This window comes from Aptenodytes patagonicus, chromosome 5, assembly GCF_965638725.1.
Source record: "Aptenodytes patagonicus chromosome 5, bAptPat1.pri.cur, whole genome shotgun sequence".
Classification (NCBI taxonomy): Eukaryota; Metazoa; Chordata; class Aves; order Sphenisciformes; family Spheniscidae; genus Aptenodytes; species Aptenodytes patagonicus.
The window spans coordinates 52,199,544-52,217,199 of NC_134953.1; the positions used below are offsets into that span (position 1 = coordinate 52,199,544).

Sequence of the window (17,656 nt, forward strand, 5' to 3'; positions counted from 1 at the left end):
AGTCCTCAGAAATTTAGGATTACTCTAGGATCTATTTAAAGCATTTACAATTGTTTATTGTAAGTTAACTGACACGATATTGCACTAGTTACCTCTTTACTGGTATAATAAAGTGATTCTAGACTACTGGATTTGCCCCATAATTCCTGTTTTATTAAAAATTACTACTAAGAGCTGGAGGTCTTGACTTGTAGACACTATGCTTTGGAGTCTTAAGTTATCTGAATATGCAGATTTCAGAAGTAGCTATTCTTGAAAGAAGTTAAACATCACTGAATCTGTAGACTAGAAAGATCTTCAAGGATATGCCTGGTTTTTATATTGGACAAAATGAGTGCTTATGTCTGCCTCCTCACTGTTAAGATGGTGAAATTGAGACTTTGTTCTTAATAGACATAAGCTTCTGGGCTCCAATTCATGGTACCCATAAATTTTTTTAATGATGTCTTTAGCTTTCCTGATCAGTTCCTTTTACTTCGTAATTTCTGACACACGTTTGCCTTCTTTCTCTCAGTTCATGGTGGTCTTTAAGTGCTTTCCTCTATTAACTCCTGAGGCAAGAGAACATTATTCCAAATTATTCCCTTCCGTGGTTGTAGATTGATTGGTTTTTTTGATTGTCCAATACACTACTTCAAAAGTTATAATTCTATTCATGCCTGACTGCATTTTCTGCCCAGCTATTTTCATTCATTCCTCTCCACTTTGGGAAATCTACTCTTGAAAGAATTAGCTAATTTATTCTGATTTTTAACTGTTACTGTAACAACTCCTTTTATATAAGAAAATGCTTTTTCTCCAGAAAAGTAGTTATTGGTTCTTCAGCTGCATAGCTACTTCATTTCATTCACCTGTTTGCAGTAGTAATCCTGACAATCTTATTCTGTGCTTACCCTCTTGTATTCACAAGTGCTTTTCCTCTAATTCCAGACAGCCAGACGTGCCGCAGACACAGCCAAAACCCGCTGTTCCTGCTCCTCCAGAAGCAGCTCCTGTTGCCAAATCGTGGGCCAACACCAAACCAGGTGGACAAGACGGTAAGTGATGTTCAGAGTGGAGGGGTTCTTGACTGCCCTAGCAGGCTATGAATGCTGCTGTGAGAGACCCCCAGACTCAGCAAGCGTTTGAGTCTTGACTGGGCCAGTTGGGACTACAAATGCTGTGGAAGCAACTTGCCTGGCCGGAAGGTGAGCTGGTCCCCTGTCACTCAAGTGAGCTCCAACCTGATTTAGCAGCAGGTCTGACTGCCTTTTAAAGGGCTGGCATAGTCACCTCTTTTGGATTGACAAGGAAATGGTGGTGACAGCCTAAGATCTTGAACATGGCTACGGTGAGGAGGGAAAATCTCAGTCAGTAGTTATAATGCATACAATTTTGGCATGGAAAGGAGAAGCATAAACAGTTAGTGATCATTCTAATCATAGTTTTAGATCATTTTGTGCAAAATGTATGTAGTCTTCTATTTAAATGTCTGCTACAGCAATACTTTTCCCTTTATTTTATAGATTCCTTGGTTATTTTGGTTTCAAAGTGATAATGTTCAAGTAGGGTTTTTTCTGGGGAGAGCATTAAAGGTGTGTTTTGGGGTTTAACATAATCGTATGAAAGGGTGGAGAACTATTTCCATCAGTGTGAATCTTAGCTTGAGTGTTTTCATTACAGATGTTAAGATCAGAGCTAAATCTTCAGCAGATTTTTTTTAAATTGCTTGTAGAGTGAGAGGTTACTAAGAATTCCTGTGACATGTTTTATTCCTTAAATTTGAGACTTGCAAGCTTTCTGTGGCTATAAAATAGAGTTTTGGCTTCCAAGTTGAAGGAGTGAGCTCTCTTCTGGATAGACACCTTAGAATAGTAAAATCTGAATTGCATGGAGGTAACTTCTAAGCCATTATATGGAGTTTATTAACATCTCATATCTAATGATTCTGCCTTTTTTTGCAGAAGTATTAGAAGTGACAATTCTAGATTCTCCACTTCTTTCCTCTAATGTTCAGTGTTTCCTTCATTGTCAAATATAGGAACTCTCCTCCTTTAAACTTTTGCAGGAGTTTTGTAGAATAAAAAAAAAAGAATTAACACTGATGCAAAGTGATCTGCATACCAGCCTTTCTACATAAGCTGATAAGATCATCTCTATGACACAGGAAATAGTGATTTGGCTCAGTGGCTTCAAAATGCATTTAGCTAATTATTTTGTAGTTACCATGGCAGCTTGTGTGCCAAGCCCAGATGGTGCCCTCATTTCATTCAATTAATGCAGTAGTGGGTTTGCTGTTTCAAGAAAAAATACAGAATGTGAATTGGCATCAGCTGCTTGCTATCCTCCTCAGTTTGAAACTCGGGATACACCTGTTGTGCTCATGCTTTCCTGATCTGCAGTTGGCTGATGGAACTTGTAGTTTTTCCAGATGCCTTGTATGTGTTCCAGCAGTCATTCAGCTGGCCACCTCATGATCTTGTAAGACTTCAGTTGAGTGAGGCAAGACTAAATCCTTCTCTGATTGCTGTTTTGCAATTAAAACATTGTTGCTGTCACTGTGTAGACTTGAGCAGAAAACATTTTTCAAGATTCATAAAACTCATGAATGTTGCATGCCACAGGACCTCTGAAGAGGCTCCCTTGTCTGGCAGGCCATCTGATTAGTGTGACTGCGGTTTTCAGTCCCCTTTAAGCAAGTCATTGGATGTAGCTGCTTGGGAACATTAAGAGTCCAATGTGCATTAACAAAAAAAAGTTAACATGATCTGTAGTAGGTGAAGCTGGAATGAAGATTGAAAGATTTCAAGGCAGTTTGTAGGCACGGGGATAAACAGTGGTATTTGCTGTTATGCCTTTACAAAGAAAGTACAAAGAGTAAGGAGTTTATCCTGTACTTGACTCTTCATCTAAAAAAAAAAAAATCAGGATCCCTGCGTTTTATTGTTATGAAGGATTCTTTCATGGATCGGAGACAACAGAAGCTTTTCTAGCTGTTAGCTAAAAAAAAAATATTGTGGGGATTTGGGGGGCTTTTGGATGGCATATGTTCAGATCCTTTTTTGTGAGTTTGCCCTATAGTCCATGTAGCCTCGTGCAATGTCTCTTATAGTAGCCAGTAGTAAAGACGGTATGTGAACAGGGCATTATTCAGCTTATTGGAATAGAAATCTTCCCACAGTAAGATTATCAGTGATTTGGTACTAGAATGCTATTGACCTAATAGGTAAATAATCCATTGGGGGGGGAGGGGCAGAAATTGATTCAAAGTAGGTGCTAACAAAACCTGCTAAAGAGGAAGACAATCTATATATTTGGCTTCCCTACCATGTGCAACAGAAGTCTTAAATTCCAATCCAGAGTTGTGATGTCAAGGGTTTTAGAAATCAAAGAATGCTACACTTCTGATACTTTTCTCGTAATGTAAAAGCTGTGGCCTTTTAAAGTACTGAAGAATTGTTGTTAGAACAGTAATGTTAAGGGCTTTTGCAATAACATAGCTGCCCATTCTTAGGTTGACTATAGTTGTAGAATAAAACGAAGGAAATCTTTGTCTGGAAGGGGGTGGGAGGAAGTGTTAACAGAGCTGAGGAACTTCAGGTACTCTCCGTGTTAAGTCTTGTTCCACTGTCCATTATTGCTCTCTGGTGCTTCTCGATTTTTCTCAGCCCCAACAGGTGTGACAGTTCGCCTAGTAAATTCAACAACTTTGGTAGCAAATGTGAATGCTTTACAAGGATTGCTCTGCGCTTATGTGAATTATGTTACCAGTAAATTGATGTGGCTTTAACATTCACTTTTTAAGGATGATCAGGCTTTTATCACTTTCTGAACTGTTTTGACTACAGAAAGTTGTGACTTTGTGAATATCTTACTGTGTAGGTCCAGCTATTCAAGTAAATAGTTATTTCCAGCAAGAGTTTCCCAGTCTGCCAGCAGCTGGGGATCAGGAAAAGTCAGGCAAAGAGAAAGATGCACCTGAAGAGCTCCATGGATCAGGACCCAACTTGCGACCACAAAGTAAGTATATACTACAGTTTTTTGTGAAATTGCATGGGTTTGTGTGGAACTTGTCTATTACAAGATTACTTGCGCCCCATACAAAATAAATTGATGAATTGATTGTTTTAATCAACACACTCCTACACTGAAGAAACAGATTTTTGGGGCTTTCTTCTGCTTTACTGTGTTCCTAGTGTGTGGAAAATAGGGTATTTAACCTGCAGTTCACTTTCCATTTTCCTAACCTAGTCAGTACTCCACTTGTGCTCTGAGGAACACTTGTTAGTTGAACAATACTGGAATTTTCGTACTTCCAGCTGCTGGATGTCACAACAGCTAAAATACGTATTTAAAGAAATCTCCTAATATTAACCAAATATATAAATCATCATTGGGGTTGTTCCCAAATGGTTAGTACTCATAAGAGAGTAGCCTGAAAAATCCTGAATAGGAAGTGTAATCTACAGGATACCAGAAGAGTGGACTGTGATTTGAAAGGCTGAGGCATCTTTAGCTCGTGGCTGAGGTGCTCTGACTAGCTGGATCTGTTTCAGCTGTGGGGGATTAGATCTAGTGAAAACAACCATAATGATGCTGGTTTTGCATGTCTCGGTGAAGAAATGTGTATTGTTTCCCCAGATCCTTTTAATGGGGAGGCATTTGGGATTGTGCCTGTTGCCAGTAAGAAACAAGATTCCTTTCTTCCTCAAAAATTTGTTTTTGATGAGGTTTGGACTAGGGATCCTTTCCTGCACTGTAGGTGGCACTGTCTTGTGCCAGCGATAGACAAAACGTGCACTGCTTTTAGAGGGCTTGGGCTCTCAGGGAATCCTTAACTCCTTTCTGTGTTACAGGCATCGGTTTTCCTTGATTTGTTTCAATCAGGTCCTGCAGACTAAGGCCATATGCTTATTCAGATCCTCACTTGATTTTGATGTAAAGAATAAGTTGTCAAGAAATTTGAGAGATGTCCAACATCAAATTAGGAAAATAGCTATGCGTGTCTGTTCCAGCCTCCTGCAGGCAGTTATAGTTTTGGTCAGCACTGTACATGCTATATTAAGCCCTTCTTTCAGGTCTGACAGCAGAAAGCTAAATGAGCTTGGCAAGTACTGCTGCTTTAGCAGCTGTGCTCCCCAGCAAAGATAAGTGGAAGAACTCAAATGGATACTTAGGAGCATAGTTTAACACTGCTTAAAGAATTTGCGCCCCTAAGGGAACATTATTTACAGTCTGTGTCTGTCAATTTTTGTTGGTCCCCATGGATCTGAGCGCTGCTGCTAAGTTTACTCTTTTTTTTGTCCTAACCCGTGCTCTGTAGGCAGAAGCTCCTAAATGAATGGACTGCCTGACACGAGTGATAGGTCATTAAAATCCCTTACTTCTCCTGGACTTTTTGCTAGACATTCACACCCAGAAGTACAGCCCTCATCACTTCTATTCCATCCTTATCAGATAGAGATACAAGCCAGACTCTGGATACCTGTCTTCACTTAAAAAGATAATGTGCAGGTATATGTCATTTGGAGCTGCTTGAGAGTTTCGTGGTAGGCCTTTGCTTAAGAAGCTTGATCTTTCCCTTGACGGCATCTTCACGCTGAGTCAACAGTGGCTCACTTACCACAGCTAAATCTGTTTTCTCTCCTGTGCTATTATCTGTATCTTTCCTAAATTGCATTGTGTTTTGGAAGGTAGAGCAGGACAACTACAGCACTCTGTAAATTTAACTCTTACCCTTCAGGAACACAACTGGATGTAGGGCTGAAGACAATTAGAAAACAGCCTCTTGTTTTCTCAAGTGGCCATTGCTTGTTTCAGTACCAAATATTGAATGTGTGTCTGCACAGATCGCTGTGTCACTGAAAACGGGGTAGGAGGAATGTGTTTTTCATCATGCCTGTCTGTAAATCTGTAATATAAAGTGTGTTCTTGTTTTTTCTCGTACTGATTCTGTCCATGCAGATGCTACTAGTTGGAGAGAAGGTGGTAATAAGAGCAACTCGCCCAGTTCTCCAACCGATCAAGAAGCTAAGGCTCTTGGACAAGAAGATGGTAATGCTACACCAGCAGAACAAAATGATGGCCAGAAGGCAGCGGAGAAGAGGGATGTGCGGTTACCACAGGTCCCTCAGCCCAAGCTGAATGGCCAGCAGCAACCACCTATCGCATCTCAGTATAGAGCAATGATGCCACCTTATGTAAGTGATGGTTACATGAAAAGTTTTTAAGCAGTAGGGTTTGATTATTGGCTAGTGTGACTTCCTTATGCCCCTTTCTCCTCCCTCCATAGAATGCTTAGCAGTTCTGGCTAGAAGGGTGGGATTGCAACCAACTCCTTAAAGGATGTGGCTGCCTGTTGCTGCTCCTGCTACACTGAGTTTGAACTTGTCAGGAGCTGATTAACACTTGTAATCACTCTACCTTGGTGACTTGATGTCACACACTTGTGATATTAAGCAAACTGTCTTGAGTGAAGAGTCTTGCTCTACTTCCATTGTGATTCCTTTGATGATCTCATATGCTTGATGCAGTATTTTTTAATGAATGGCTCCTGTTTTTAAACCTTTCTTAGATGTTTAATCAGTATCCTAGAATGGCATATCCTCCTTCCATGCAAGGTCCAACAAGGTTTCCCAATTCTGAGCCTAGCAGGTAAGAAACCTTACAAGTGTTATTGTTGTGTGGGTATGAACTCTTGTTTGTGACTCAATTATTAAAAAAAAAAAAGAAAAAATTTGCACTGAGTGTCTTGATTATGATTATATGCTTCATAAGAACTGCCACTGGTTAGTCTCACAAGTTTGGCTTGTGTGGAGCAGTGCCATGGAGTGGTTTGTGTTTGACAACTCAACTGCAAAACCTGAGGGAATTCTGCACATTACAGGGTTTTTGACTGGGAAGAGCAGGAGTCACTTGGGGACACTTTTGAAAAACTTCAACCAGTATTTTGCCTGTAAAAGGACTCTTCCATTGTTATAATGAAAGTAGTTAATTCCTGGTTCTCAACTCTACTGCTCTCCAATTAAAGTAGAACTGTAATGCATTATAAAATTAGTTTTCCTCCTCTCTGTGCATTTCTCCATAGTTGAGGATGGCTGTGCACGTGTGTGAGGAAACAGGGGGTGCTGTAGGCAGTAAGGTACAAACTTTGACAGGTGATCTGTGGTTGGGATCAGGAAGAGGGCAGAAAGAGGCATGACTGGGAGAACTTGAGTATAGGAGTCAGGAGAAAGGTACAGAACCTTTGACAGTGGGAAAGCGTGAAAAGTATAAAGAAATATCTCCAAGATGGATAAATTGGTGATAAGGATGCCAGATCTATTCAGTGTGTTGTTTGAAAGCTACAAGGCATGTGGTTTTCTACTGTCAACTGATGTTTGGCTTGTTTGTGAAGTGTGCAAGCAAGGCTATAGCATCTAATCTTTCTCTTCCCTAAAGAACCATCTGTGGTGTATCAGTAATTATTTGAACTACAATAGTCACACACGTGGATGATAGTTCACATTTATACTGTGTTTGAGAACAGTACTGTATACTTCAAATAATTGTCATACAAGTTGACCTTTTATCTAGTCATTTTGCTGGATAAATAGTGACAGTGGCCTTTGTTTCTCTTTTTTTTTTTTTAGAGGGCCAAGGGGAAGAGGACCACCTTCATGGTGCTCAGAACCTATTGAGCGCCCATCCATTCTTAGTGCTAGTGAACTTAAAGAACTTGATAAATTTGATAATCTAGATGCTGAGGCTGATGAAGGCTGGGCAGGTAAGAACATCAGATGAATGGTTTCTGTTATTTGTACATTGAATCTTTCTGAAAGATTAATTGAATATTTGCTTATGTATCAGGTGCTCAGAGCGAAGTGGATTACACTGAGCAGTTGAACTTCAGTGATGATGATGAGCAAGGAAGTAGTCAAAAAGAGAAGGAAAGTGGGTGAGTTGGTGTTGCCAGTTGGGTGTGAATGCCACTTAACTAGCTTAGCTTTTGGGAAGGTTGAATGAGATGAGTGCAAGTACTCATTCCAGTAACATTTATTCCAGTAATTTAATACCGTATTAAATTGCATAACTGCCTGCAGACTCCAGTCAGCTGGGCGTGTAATAGAAATGATCCTTGCTGTGAGGAAATATCACTCTTGATAAGAAACACTGAGAATAGAAGATAAATCACCAAATACCTGTCACCTCCCATTTTTCTTATTTCTTTGCACATAGTGATGAACAAACACCATCAAAAGATTCCCAGAGTCCTGATGGCCAGAAGGAAGCAGAAGAACAGACAAGTGTTAAGTCTGCCACCCAGGTTTCCACAGCAGCAACCAAAGGGTCTTACAGCAAAAGCTCTCAGCTTGATCAGGTTTGTGTGTTCTTCTCTTCAGCTCTGCTGGCAACAGCCTTGTCAGGAGAGATCTGACTCAGGTGTCTTTCCAAACTGTCAGGTCAACTAAGGTTATGAACATGAGTGAAAGCATTAACTACTGCTTATCTGAACTGTGGTAACTGATCGGGTGCTGCTTAGTCAACTTAGCTGCTTCTGGTTGCAAAATAAAAATAGCATGTCTTTATCTAGTGTGTTCTAATCCACAGTTGTGAGGGCGTGAGAACTCGTGTCAGTTACTGTTACTCAGCTGACAAGCTTTAACTCGATACTCTTGTCTGTCCATCCCTGTAGCAGTGAATGAAGTTGTTCTGTTGTCTATCATGTTTTACAGTGGCACAGAGTACATAGTGCCCAGCTGGCCCACACATTTTTCCTGGGTGTGGGGCTTTTTTTTGGTATTGTGACCCACTTTCTTCAGTGCAACTTAGCAGTAGTGTGTCAGCTCACTTCTGACATCTCAGGCAGATAGATTTTATACAGACCATGTGGAATTCATCAGCTCAGCCATTTTGGTTTTTCGTTTATCCTGTAGTAGAGGAAGATTAGCCGTGACCTCAGCTTATGCCTGCTTCAGCTCTATTTCTTCGGTGCCCCCCCTCACCCCCACCCCACCCCGGGAAAAGCTATTGTTGACTTTATCTGAAAATTTCCCAGAAATGTTTTCTCTTGACACCAGTAATAATGAAGATGGAAGATCTTGAATGGGTTTTACTTGCGCTTTCTCTATGTATAAAGGTCATGTTGTCTTTCAGGGTTTGATGCTACCTTGAATTTGAGGAAAAACAGTGCAGTAATATAAACTCTGAAATTTGGATGTGTGAATTTTTAAAGTAATCGTTTAGCTCTCAGTACATAAAGTGGAAATGTTCTTGCCGTTGTTTTGCATGCAAATTTGTATCGTATGCAGATAGTTCACTAGGTGTAGTATCTTAATGCAGTAGAAAACAGTAAATCTAAAGTTTATCAGCTTGACTGTTGTTATGAGCTTGCTTAACCCTGGTACTGTGTTTGATCCAATAGGATCGGGGTCCAGCACAGCCTTCTATACATGAAAGAGGTGGTCCTGCTCTTCATCCAAAATCTATTCTACCACCGGTAAGAAAGATTAGAATTGTCCTTATTTCCTTGAGTTAAATTCCTTAATGCTGTGGTGGAGGGATTTAGACTAAGAAAAGTAAAAATATGCTTCACATAGGGATAAGCCTTTTCTTTAACAAGTAAAAGTGCCTGGGGCCAGTAAGAATGGGACCCCAGCACAGCCATGCTGCTAATTGTGTAAAGCAGCCCCATCTTGTAAGTGGCAGATGAAATGCATGAGAACTTCAAGAGCTTTTCAGTTATCCAGCCCCATTTGGGAACTAGAGAGGACAGGGGCATGGGAACTGTGCTGGAGGGCTGGCTGCTGAGGCAGACAGGGAGATGAAGTCCCAAATGAAATGTGTGCATAGTAGCTTCTTACCAATTTTCAACAGTCCTTATTAAAATCTCTGTTATCCTGAGCTACCTTGAATTTCTTTGGCTCCTCGGGGGACTTTTGTCTGAGATCTGCCCTGAGTCTTTGTGCTTTAGAGCAGCCTGTAACCAAATCTAAAAGATGCTTGTCATCTTTGCTGTCACTTTGCCTTAGTGATGGGGAGGAGGAGTGACTGAGCCCAACTGAATCTTTACCTCTTCTTTCTGAGCTCAGGTCGCATGAGTCCGAACTGGAGCAGGAAGGTGGGGGCTTGCTTTTTCTTCTAAATCTTGCTTTTTAAAGGTGCCATGCAAATACATGTGTTGACAAATAGTTAAATTATCTGGCTGTTTATATAATACATGCTCAACTTGATTTAACTGGTTTTAATATTGCAGCACCCTCCTCCCCCTGATCGCCAGGTAGGACCTGGAAGGCAGGGACCCTTTCCCCCTAAACCAGTACCAGATGAAGATGAAATTTGGAAACAGAGGAGAAGACAGCAGTCAGAGATATCTGCTGCAGTTGAACGAGCCCGTAAGCGGCGAGAAGAGGAAGAAAGAAGAATGGAAGAACAGCGAAAAGCAGCTTGTGCCGAAAAGTTAAAACGGTTAAATGAGAAATTTGGCTGTGTGACAAAACCCTCCCGGGAAGACCCTCTGAAAGAGAGGGAGCGGGAAAGGGAGCGGGAGAGGGAAAGGGAAAGAGAAAGGGAAAGAGAAAGGGAGCGGGAGAGAGAGCGGGAAAGAGAAAAAGAGAGGGAGAAGGAAAAGGAAAAAGAGAGGGAAAGGGAGAAGGAAAAGGAAAAAGAAGAAAAAGAAAAACTGGAGAAGGCAAAAGAGCAAGAAAGGGAGAAAGAGAAAGAAAAGGAGATGGAGAAAGAAGAGAAGGAGAATGAGAAAGAAGAGGAGAAACCAGCACATGAGGTTCCTGAGCCTGTAGAACCTGTGGCAACACCTGTAGCAGAAAAACAAGAAAGTGAAACCAGGAACAACAAGGAAGAAAAAGGTATGCTTGCATGCAAGTAGGAGTTGTCTGTCTTAAAGCTGAGCCACAGAGCATAGTTGTAATGTAGGAGTCTAATTTGCATACCTAATTAACCTAGTGTGTCTAGACCATTTATTTTCCTAGCACATTACAGCTGCTAACTGTCCTTTGAGCTAGACCTGTTTGCCCAACTCACCAAAATGTTAAAGGAAAAATTGGGCTCTGTGATTTAGGCTGGACTTTGAAGAATACAGAAAGAAAAGCAGGCTTTCTTTTCTTGCTAAGGAGGGTCAGCAACTCATGTTGCTAAAAAGCAATGTAAATTATTTCAGCTATTCTGTTCTGTCAGCAAGCCTAGAGAAGTAGACACACAAAGCACGTATTTAAACTTGGTGCATTTTTTGTAGTGGAACTTGAATGCCACAAGAGAATTGTCAGACTATGCTTAATAAGGTTGTGTTATCCTCTAAATGGATAAAAGTGATTGTAAAACTAAACCTTGGTTCATAAAAAAGTTGATTCAAATGTAATATGGTAGCATTGATACAGCACTTCTTAAATCACGTAATAGTTACTACCTAAATGCCAGTGGTTGATTACCCAGTGTATGTGAGTTTAAAAGGGACACTGAGAGATGTATTAACAACAATTGTTCTGTTTTGAGGGGTTGTTCTTAATTTTTCTTGCTGTATTGGTTTTGGAACTGAGACTGTGAGGTTAGAGAAGGCAGACTGTTTTCATTTTAGAATATCCTTTATCTGACATTCTGATGAAATTGTCATAGTTTTAAGATTCGCTCTTGTCTCCCACATGTGGGTTTTTTTCAGAAGATCAAGCAGTCTTTACCCGACAAGATAGTGGTCGGAATGAGAAAGAGATTCCACAGGTGACTCATGAGAGTGAGCCAGATTCAGGATCTCAGCCTCGTCCTGCTGTTTCCTCGGGCTATTCTAAACAGTTCCAGAAATCATTACCACCAAGATTTCAGAGGCAGCAGGTAACTAACCAGTTCATTAAAAGAAGGAAGTTCGTTAAAAGAATGATGTCTTCTGCCTCATTTTGAATAAGAATGTGACCACAGAAGTTTCAAAAAGCCCAGGTTGTTGGTTTCCAGCTTCTATAGCATCTATGGTATCAGTAGGAATTGCTCTGCATGAAACACTTCCTGCCACTTGCAAAGTATGTAAGTGAGCAGAAGGCAGGAGAGGCTTTTAAAACTGGCCGTTTTTGCATCAGTTGCTGAAGTAGAGCATTGCCCTGTGGTTACCTGTGGAACCTGGGGTTTGATCATTCCTTCTGCAGCTTTTCCTTAAGGGGTGTAACACTCACAAATGTAATTTGGACTTGGGTCCTATGTTCTGAAGAGTGCTTTGCATTAATGACATGCACAAAGTATAGGTTGTTCTGTGTGTCAGCTGAACACCAGTGAAATGGTAGCTATTCTAAATTGTCCAGACTGGTTTTGCCCCTTTTCTCCTAGTTCATCCTGATGCATGTTTGCGATTAATTTTCAGAATGCTTAGTGTCCTGGAGATAACTGTACTTGTTGTTTCCAAGGGTTATTTGAATTTGGCTCAAGTCCTCATCTTAACAAAAAGTTGTGTAATACTGTTTTGTTACGCAGGAGCAAATGAAGCAGCAGCAGTGGCAGCAACAACAGCAAGGTGTCCTTCCACAGTCTGCTCCCTCACAGCCTTCTAGTGGCCCTGTCCCACCTCCCCAGCATAGACCCCTTTACCAGCCCATGCAACCACATCCTCAGCATCTAGCTTCAATGGGCTTTGATCCACGGTGGCTTATGATGCAGTCTTACATGGACCCACGAATGATGTCAGGAAGACCTGCAATGGATATGCCTCCTATTCATCCAGGTAAAATCTGGCAGCATTTTTTGACTGCTGAACTTTCTTGGTTTTGAAGTAGAAGTCTTTCCCTAACCACACTATGTATAGTAACAGCAAACTGGTGGGTTTTTTAAAAAGGAAACTACATTATTTCATTGTTTGAGACAAAATAAATTTTAGTAATACTGGAAAAATGATAGTCATGTGTCAATGTATATCTTTGACTGTAAAGTAAAATCACAGCTTTCTTCTGTATTGCAGGTATGTTAGTGACAGTTAAGGATATATGCAGAATGTCAGCATAAGCCTTACTTTGTTGCAAATATTAAAGCTGGCATGAGTTAGGTTGAACTGAGAAAAAGAGTGTATTTACTATTTGTGTTTCATTACATGTTAGCACTTGATACTATATTGCTTATTAAAAAAAAGATTAAATTTTGTTACTTTTATGTTAGGTACTAGCGCCTCTAGAGTCTTACTAAATTCACGTTTACAGATTCTTGGCACTAAAAAGTCCTTTTTAATTTGTGGAATGGCCGTCTGACTTGCAGTTATGAAAGCTATTATGCATAAATAATACAAGTCTGGCATGTAATATAATGGAGATACCTACTCTCTTGCTCATTAGCTGGATAAGTATCCTGAATGAGTGGAAGGAATGAACGGAGGAAAAGGCAGGCTAAGCAAAGACAGTGAAAACTGTAGAATTTCTTTAAATGTTACCCAAAAAAAAGGACCCGGAGTCCTTAATACAGTACAAAAAAACCACCTGTGTGTACACTCATCTTGCCTTTTGCCATTCAGATCTTAGATCAGAAACTTCATCTGCAAATTTACAGGTCTACAGACCTGGTTCTTCCCATTATAGTGGAAGCGGACAGCTTTTCCTTTTGTTGGTACATAGGCTACTAGTGGTGAATATGATTTAGTCATTCTGAGGTCAACTGGCAGTGGATAGACATTTAGCTTCACCAACGGAAGGTACAGAGGAAAGGAGACTGGAGGAGAGAGAATAGTGTTCTTCAGTACCTCCTGATATGCTTTGTTTGTCTTGAGGTAGGTTTCTTTGCTAATGTTAAACTGGTTTCAATTGTTGAACTTAAATCTGTCACAGGAATTATGCCTCCCAAACCACTGATGAGAAGAGACCAGATAGAGGGATCAGCAACTAGTTCAGATTCATTTGAACATATAGCTCGCTCAGCAAGAGAGCACACTGTTTCTTTGTCAGAGCCCCGCATGATGTGGGGGTCAGACCCGTACCCCCATGCAGAACCTCAGCAATCTAGTTCTCCTCCCAAAGTGTTAGAAGAGCCTGATGATTTGAGGTAAGCCTGAGTTACGTACTCCTGTGTGTCACTTCTCCGAGCCGTACATACTTGCACGCTTGGCTGTGGAAGTTACATTGCAAAACACAGTTTAAACTGATTGAGTTATAGCTGCTCTTCACACAAAAACTTTAAAAGGAGTTGTGGCTGTGGGATGCATTGTACTTGGTGCTATTGTATAAAACAAAAGACATGTCTGCTCTGTAGTGTGGTGTGGAAAGACAATTTACCCCTTGTTTAGGATCTTTAACCTAATTTGATGAATGGTGATTGCCATAATATTTTGAACTTTCAGTTTTGTAGAACACTCCTGTAGTGTTGTCCTGTTCTCCATCTGCTCTCTCCTATCAGAGAACTTGTCTGATGTATATTAGTTTCAAAAGTGGTGTGTTAAGTACAGGTGGTATAAAGAAGACAGTCGCTTTTGGCCTTTGCTGCATGATGAATAGTCAGGAGGGCTTCCTCTACATCTTAAAAGTACCCAAAAATTCTTTTTGCTGTACTGCTGTCTGGATAATACTTGTGATATTAGCCTGCTAACTTGGAGGCTGCAGTTAAAATCGCATGTATAGCCATTAGCAATAATAGATTCCTAAAGCTAATTGTACATTTGATACCAAACTATTAATCAGGATAGAATAAAATTGACCTCTACAACTACCAGCCACTATGAAAATTAATACTTGTTATTTCCTTGAGCTGACATTAATCCTTCATAGAAATAGAAAATTATTTGATTTAAGTAAATATTTATGAGTAAAATTTTTTCCCCCACCCTAACATTCTTAATTGCTTGCTGCTTAGGTCTGAGGCACACTTGGAGCAAGAACGAGTTGCTGTCCCTGCCACTGCTTATCCTGTAGAACACAACCAGTTGGACTCTCATCCAAAGACAGACTTTTTCAGAGAATCAGGAGAGGTGGAGGTACAAAAGTTCCCAAGCAGGCCTTTGGAAGATGTACAACCTCTCCAAACTGACACACCTAACACGGCAGTTAATTTTGAAGGAGTGAATGAGAAAGTTACACATAGCTCTCCAGAAGAATTGGTGCCTGTGGGCGAAAGTCACTCTTCGCTAAAGAGAAGCATTTCCCATGGTTCAAGTCACTCTCTAAAGTCAGAAGACCAGAGGAATGAGACAGCAACAAATATCCCTAAATTAAGTAACAGGCCTGTTGAGACAAAGGAGACAATTGAGAGACTTGAGATTAAGCCAAAAAAAGAAATTTTGATCAATAATAGAACATCAGAAGGACCAAAACCTGAGAAAACTTTCAAACCTAAGTCTGAAACAAGATGGGGTCCTAGGCCAGGTTATGGCCGGAGAGACGAAGGCGGTGATAGACCAGTAAGAAGATCGGGTCCTATTAAAAAACCCGTGCTTAGAGATATGAAGGAAGAGCGTGAACAGAGAGAAGAGCGTGAGCAGAGGAAGGAGAAAGAAGGAGAAAAGACAGCTAGTGAAAAACCTAGCAAGTCTGAAAAAAGTGACAAAAAGGAAGCACCTCAAGTACCACTGCCTCAGGCTGAGCCAGAGACATCCGCCTCCAGCAGCGCTCCTCTGGCTAAGAAGATAACCCAGGATGCTGCTCTTACACCAGCAAGCCAGGAGAGCAGTCAAACTGAGACTGCAGCTAAAGTTCCGGTTCAGCCACCCACACCTCCAGTCCAGCAGCAGCTACCGGCTGCCCAGCCTGCTGCTCCACAGCTTCCCCCTGCAATACAGCAGCAGCCACCTGCTCAACCGGCAGCACAGCAGCAGCCACACGTTCAGCAGCCAGCTACTGCAGTGAAGGAAGAAAAGCAGACTGAGAAGGTAGTTAGCAAGGAGGTTGTAGAGAAACCACGCTTAGAAACCAGACCAGTAAAAAGAGAGCCTGGCTTACCACCTAGAACATACTGGAAGGAGGCTAGGGATAGAGACTGGTTCCCAGATCAGGGATACAGAGGCAGAGGTCGTGGGGAGTATTATTCTAGAGGTCGTAGCTACAGGGGTTCTTACGGAGGACGTGGTCGGGGCAGTAGAGGCCATAATAGAGAGTACCCACACTACAGAGATCCTAAGCCTAGGTCAGACCACGTGCCTTCAGGGCCTGTTAGGCAAAGAGAAGAGAGTGAAACTCGTAGCGAGAGTTCTGACTTTGAAGTAATCCCAAAACGACGGCGACAGCATGGTTCAGAGACAGATTCTGACAGCGAAGTTCACGAAAGCGCAAGTGACACACTGCTTTCAGACAAAGACAGTCTAATCAAAGGCAAGCACCCAAAAAGAGAAGAGAGAGCTGATGGCAAGAAGCCTCCAAAGCCCCTGTCATTCAAACCTGAAAACAATATCAGAGTAGACAACAGATCCCTAGAAAAAACATATATGAGAGATGATGAGAACAAACCCAAACCAGGATTTCTTCCTAAAGGAGAGCCTTCTAGACGAGGCAGAGGGGGAATGTATAGACGTGGTGGCAGGGATCCTAGTGGGCGTCCTCCACGTCCATCTACAATAAGGAGACCAGCCTACAGAGACAATCAGTGGAACCCTAGGCAAACAGAGATCATTAAACCAGAAGATGGGGACCCTCCAAGAAGAAATGAACATTATGGTCCTATACCAGTTGATAAAAGACCTCCAAAATTTGAGAGAAAGTTTGATCCAAATAGAGAGAGGCCACGAAGACAAAGGCCTGCTCGACCTCCAAGGCAAGATAAGCCACCACGCTTTAGGCGCCTAAAAGAAAGAGAGGCCGCATCAAAGATAAATGAGGCAGTGACCACCAGCTCATCAACAAGTGCCACAGTTAGTAATGCAGTTAATGAGCCCTCCAATACTGCTCTGGATGTGTCGGGAAGTAAGACACCAGACTTGTCCAACCAGAATTCTTCAGACCAGGCAAATGAAGAGTGGGAAACAGCCTCAGAAAGCAGCGACTTCAATGAGAGGCGGGAGAGGGATGAGAAGAAAACAGCAGATGTAGCAGCACAGGTGGCTGCAAAGGCAGGAGAAAATGCTGGAGCTCCAAAAAGGGAAATAGCCAAGAGAAGTTTCTCTAGTCAGCGGCCTGGAATAGACCGTCAAAACCGACGTGGCAACAATGGGCCAGCTAAACCGGGGAGGAACTTCTCAGGGCCTAGGAGTGAAAGGCGGAGTGGTCCTCCACCCAGAAGTGGAAAAAGAGGGTGAGTACCAGCTTCTGTTAGGAAGCACATATGGTCTTAGTCTTCTGTTTTCCTCTTGTGGTTCAAAATCATTAGTAGTTACTTTAGATTTGTAATAATTGGTAGAAAAGAGAATAAGACAAACACATGCACCTGTGGCTGTGTACTTTCTATTTTTTCTGTTTGTATACAGACACTTGGAACATGGAGCTAAGAGCAGAGTATTCTTATGTATGCACAGTGTTAAAAAAGCCTAATTAAATAAAAATTGCAGTGCTGTTTCTTAGGGTCAAGCTATGTTTCTTGAGATTTGGATGCAAGCTGAAATGTCAATGTGAGTGGTTTTGTAGTTTAGTACATAGATTGCTGCATTGCATTTGGCTTTTTGTATTCTTAGGTCATCACCTAACATAGACGAGCAAGGTGAGAAATGCTTGCCATTGAGACTAAGTTTTGGTTCTCTATATGCTAAAATTGATTGAAACTTGATAGCTTTCTAATGTTACTATTTGCCCACTGTTTTGTAGCCACA

The 17,656-nt window shown here is 41.4% G+C and overlaps 1 protein-coding gene across 15 annotated transcripts in view; it reads left to right on the forward strand.

Moving 5' to 3' along the window:
* PRRC2C (proline rich coiled-coil 2C) overlaps window positions 1-17,656 on the forward strand; it is a 76,619-nt gene that overhangs the window by 23,474 nt on the left and 35,489 nt on the right. For 14 of the 15 annotated variants that reach the window (XM_076339754.1, XM_076339766.1, XM_076339759.1 and 11 more), the window contains 13 exons: window positions 931-1,037; window positions 3,862-3,999; window positions 5,944-6,179; window positions 6,554-6,633; window positions 7,611-7,744; window positions 7,828-7,915; window positions 8,197-8,338; window positions 9,383-9,457; window positions 10,214-10,823; window positions 11,630-11,799; window positions 12,427-12,673; window positions 13,761-13,974; window positions 14,779-17,145. In XM_076339754.1, the coding sequence (XP_076195869.1) occupies window positions 931-1,037; window positions 3,862-3,999; window positions 5,944-6,179; window positions 6,554-6,633; window positions 7,611-7,744; window positions 7,828-7,915; window positions 8,197-8,338; window positions 9,383-9,457; window positions 10,214-10,823; window positions 11,630-11,799; window positions 12,427-12,673; window positions 13,761-13,974; window positions 14,779-17,145 (4,608 nt within the window). The remainder of the gene's footprint in view (window positions 1-930; window positions 1,038-3,861; window positions 4,000-5,943; window positions 6,180-6,553; window positions 6,634-7,610; window positions 7,745-7,827; window positions 7,916-8,196; window positions 8,339-9,382; window positions 9,458-10,213; window positions 10,824-11,629; window positions 11,800-12,426; window positions 12,674-13,760; window positions 13,975-14,778; window positions 17,146-17,656) is intronic. The other variant, XM_076339756.1, reaches the window with a different exon arrangement.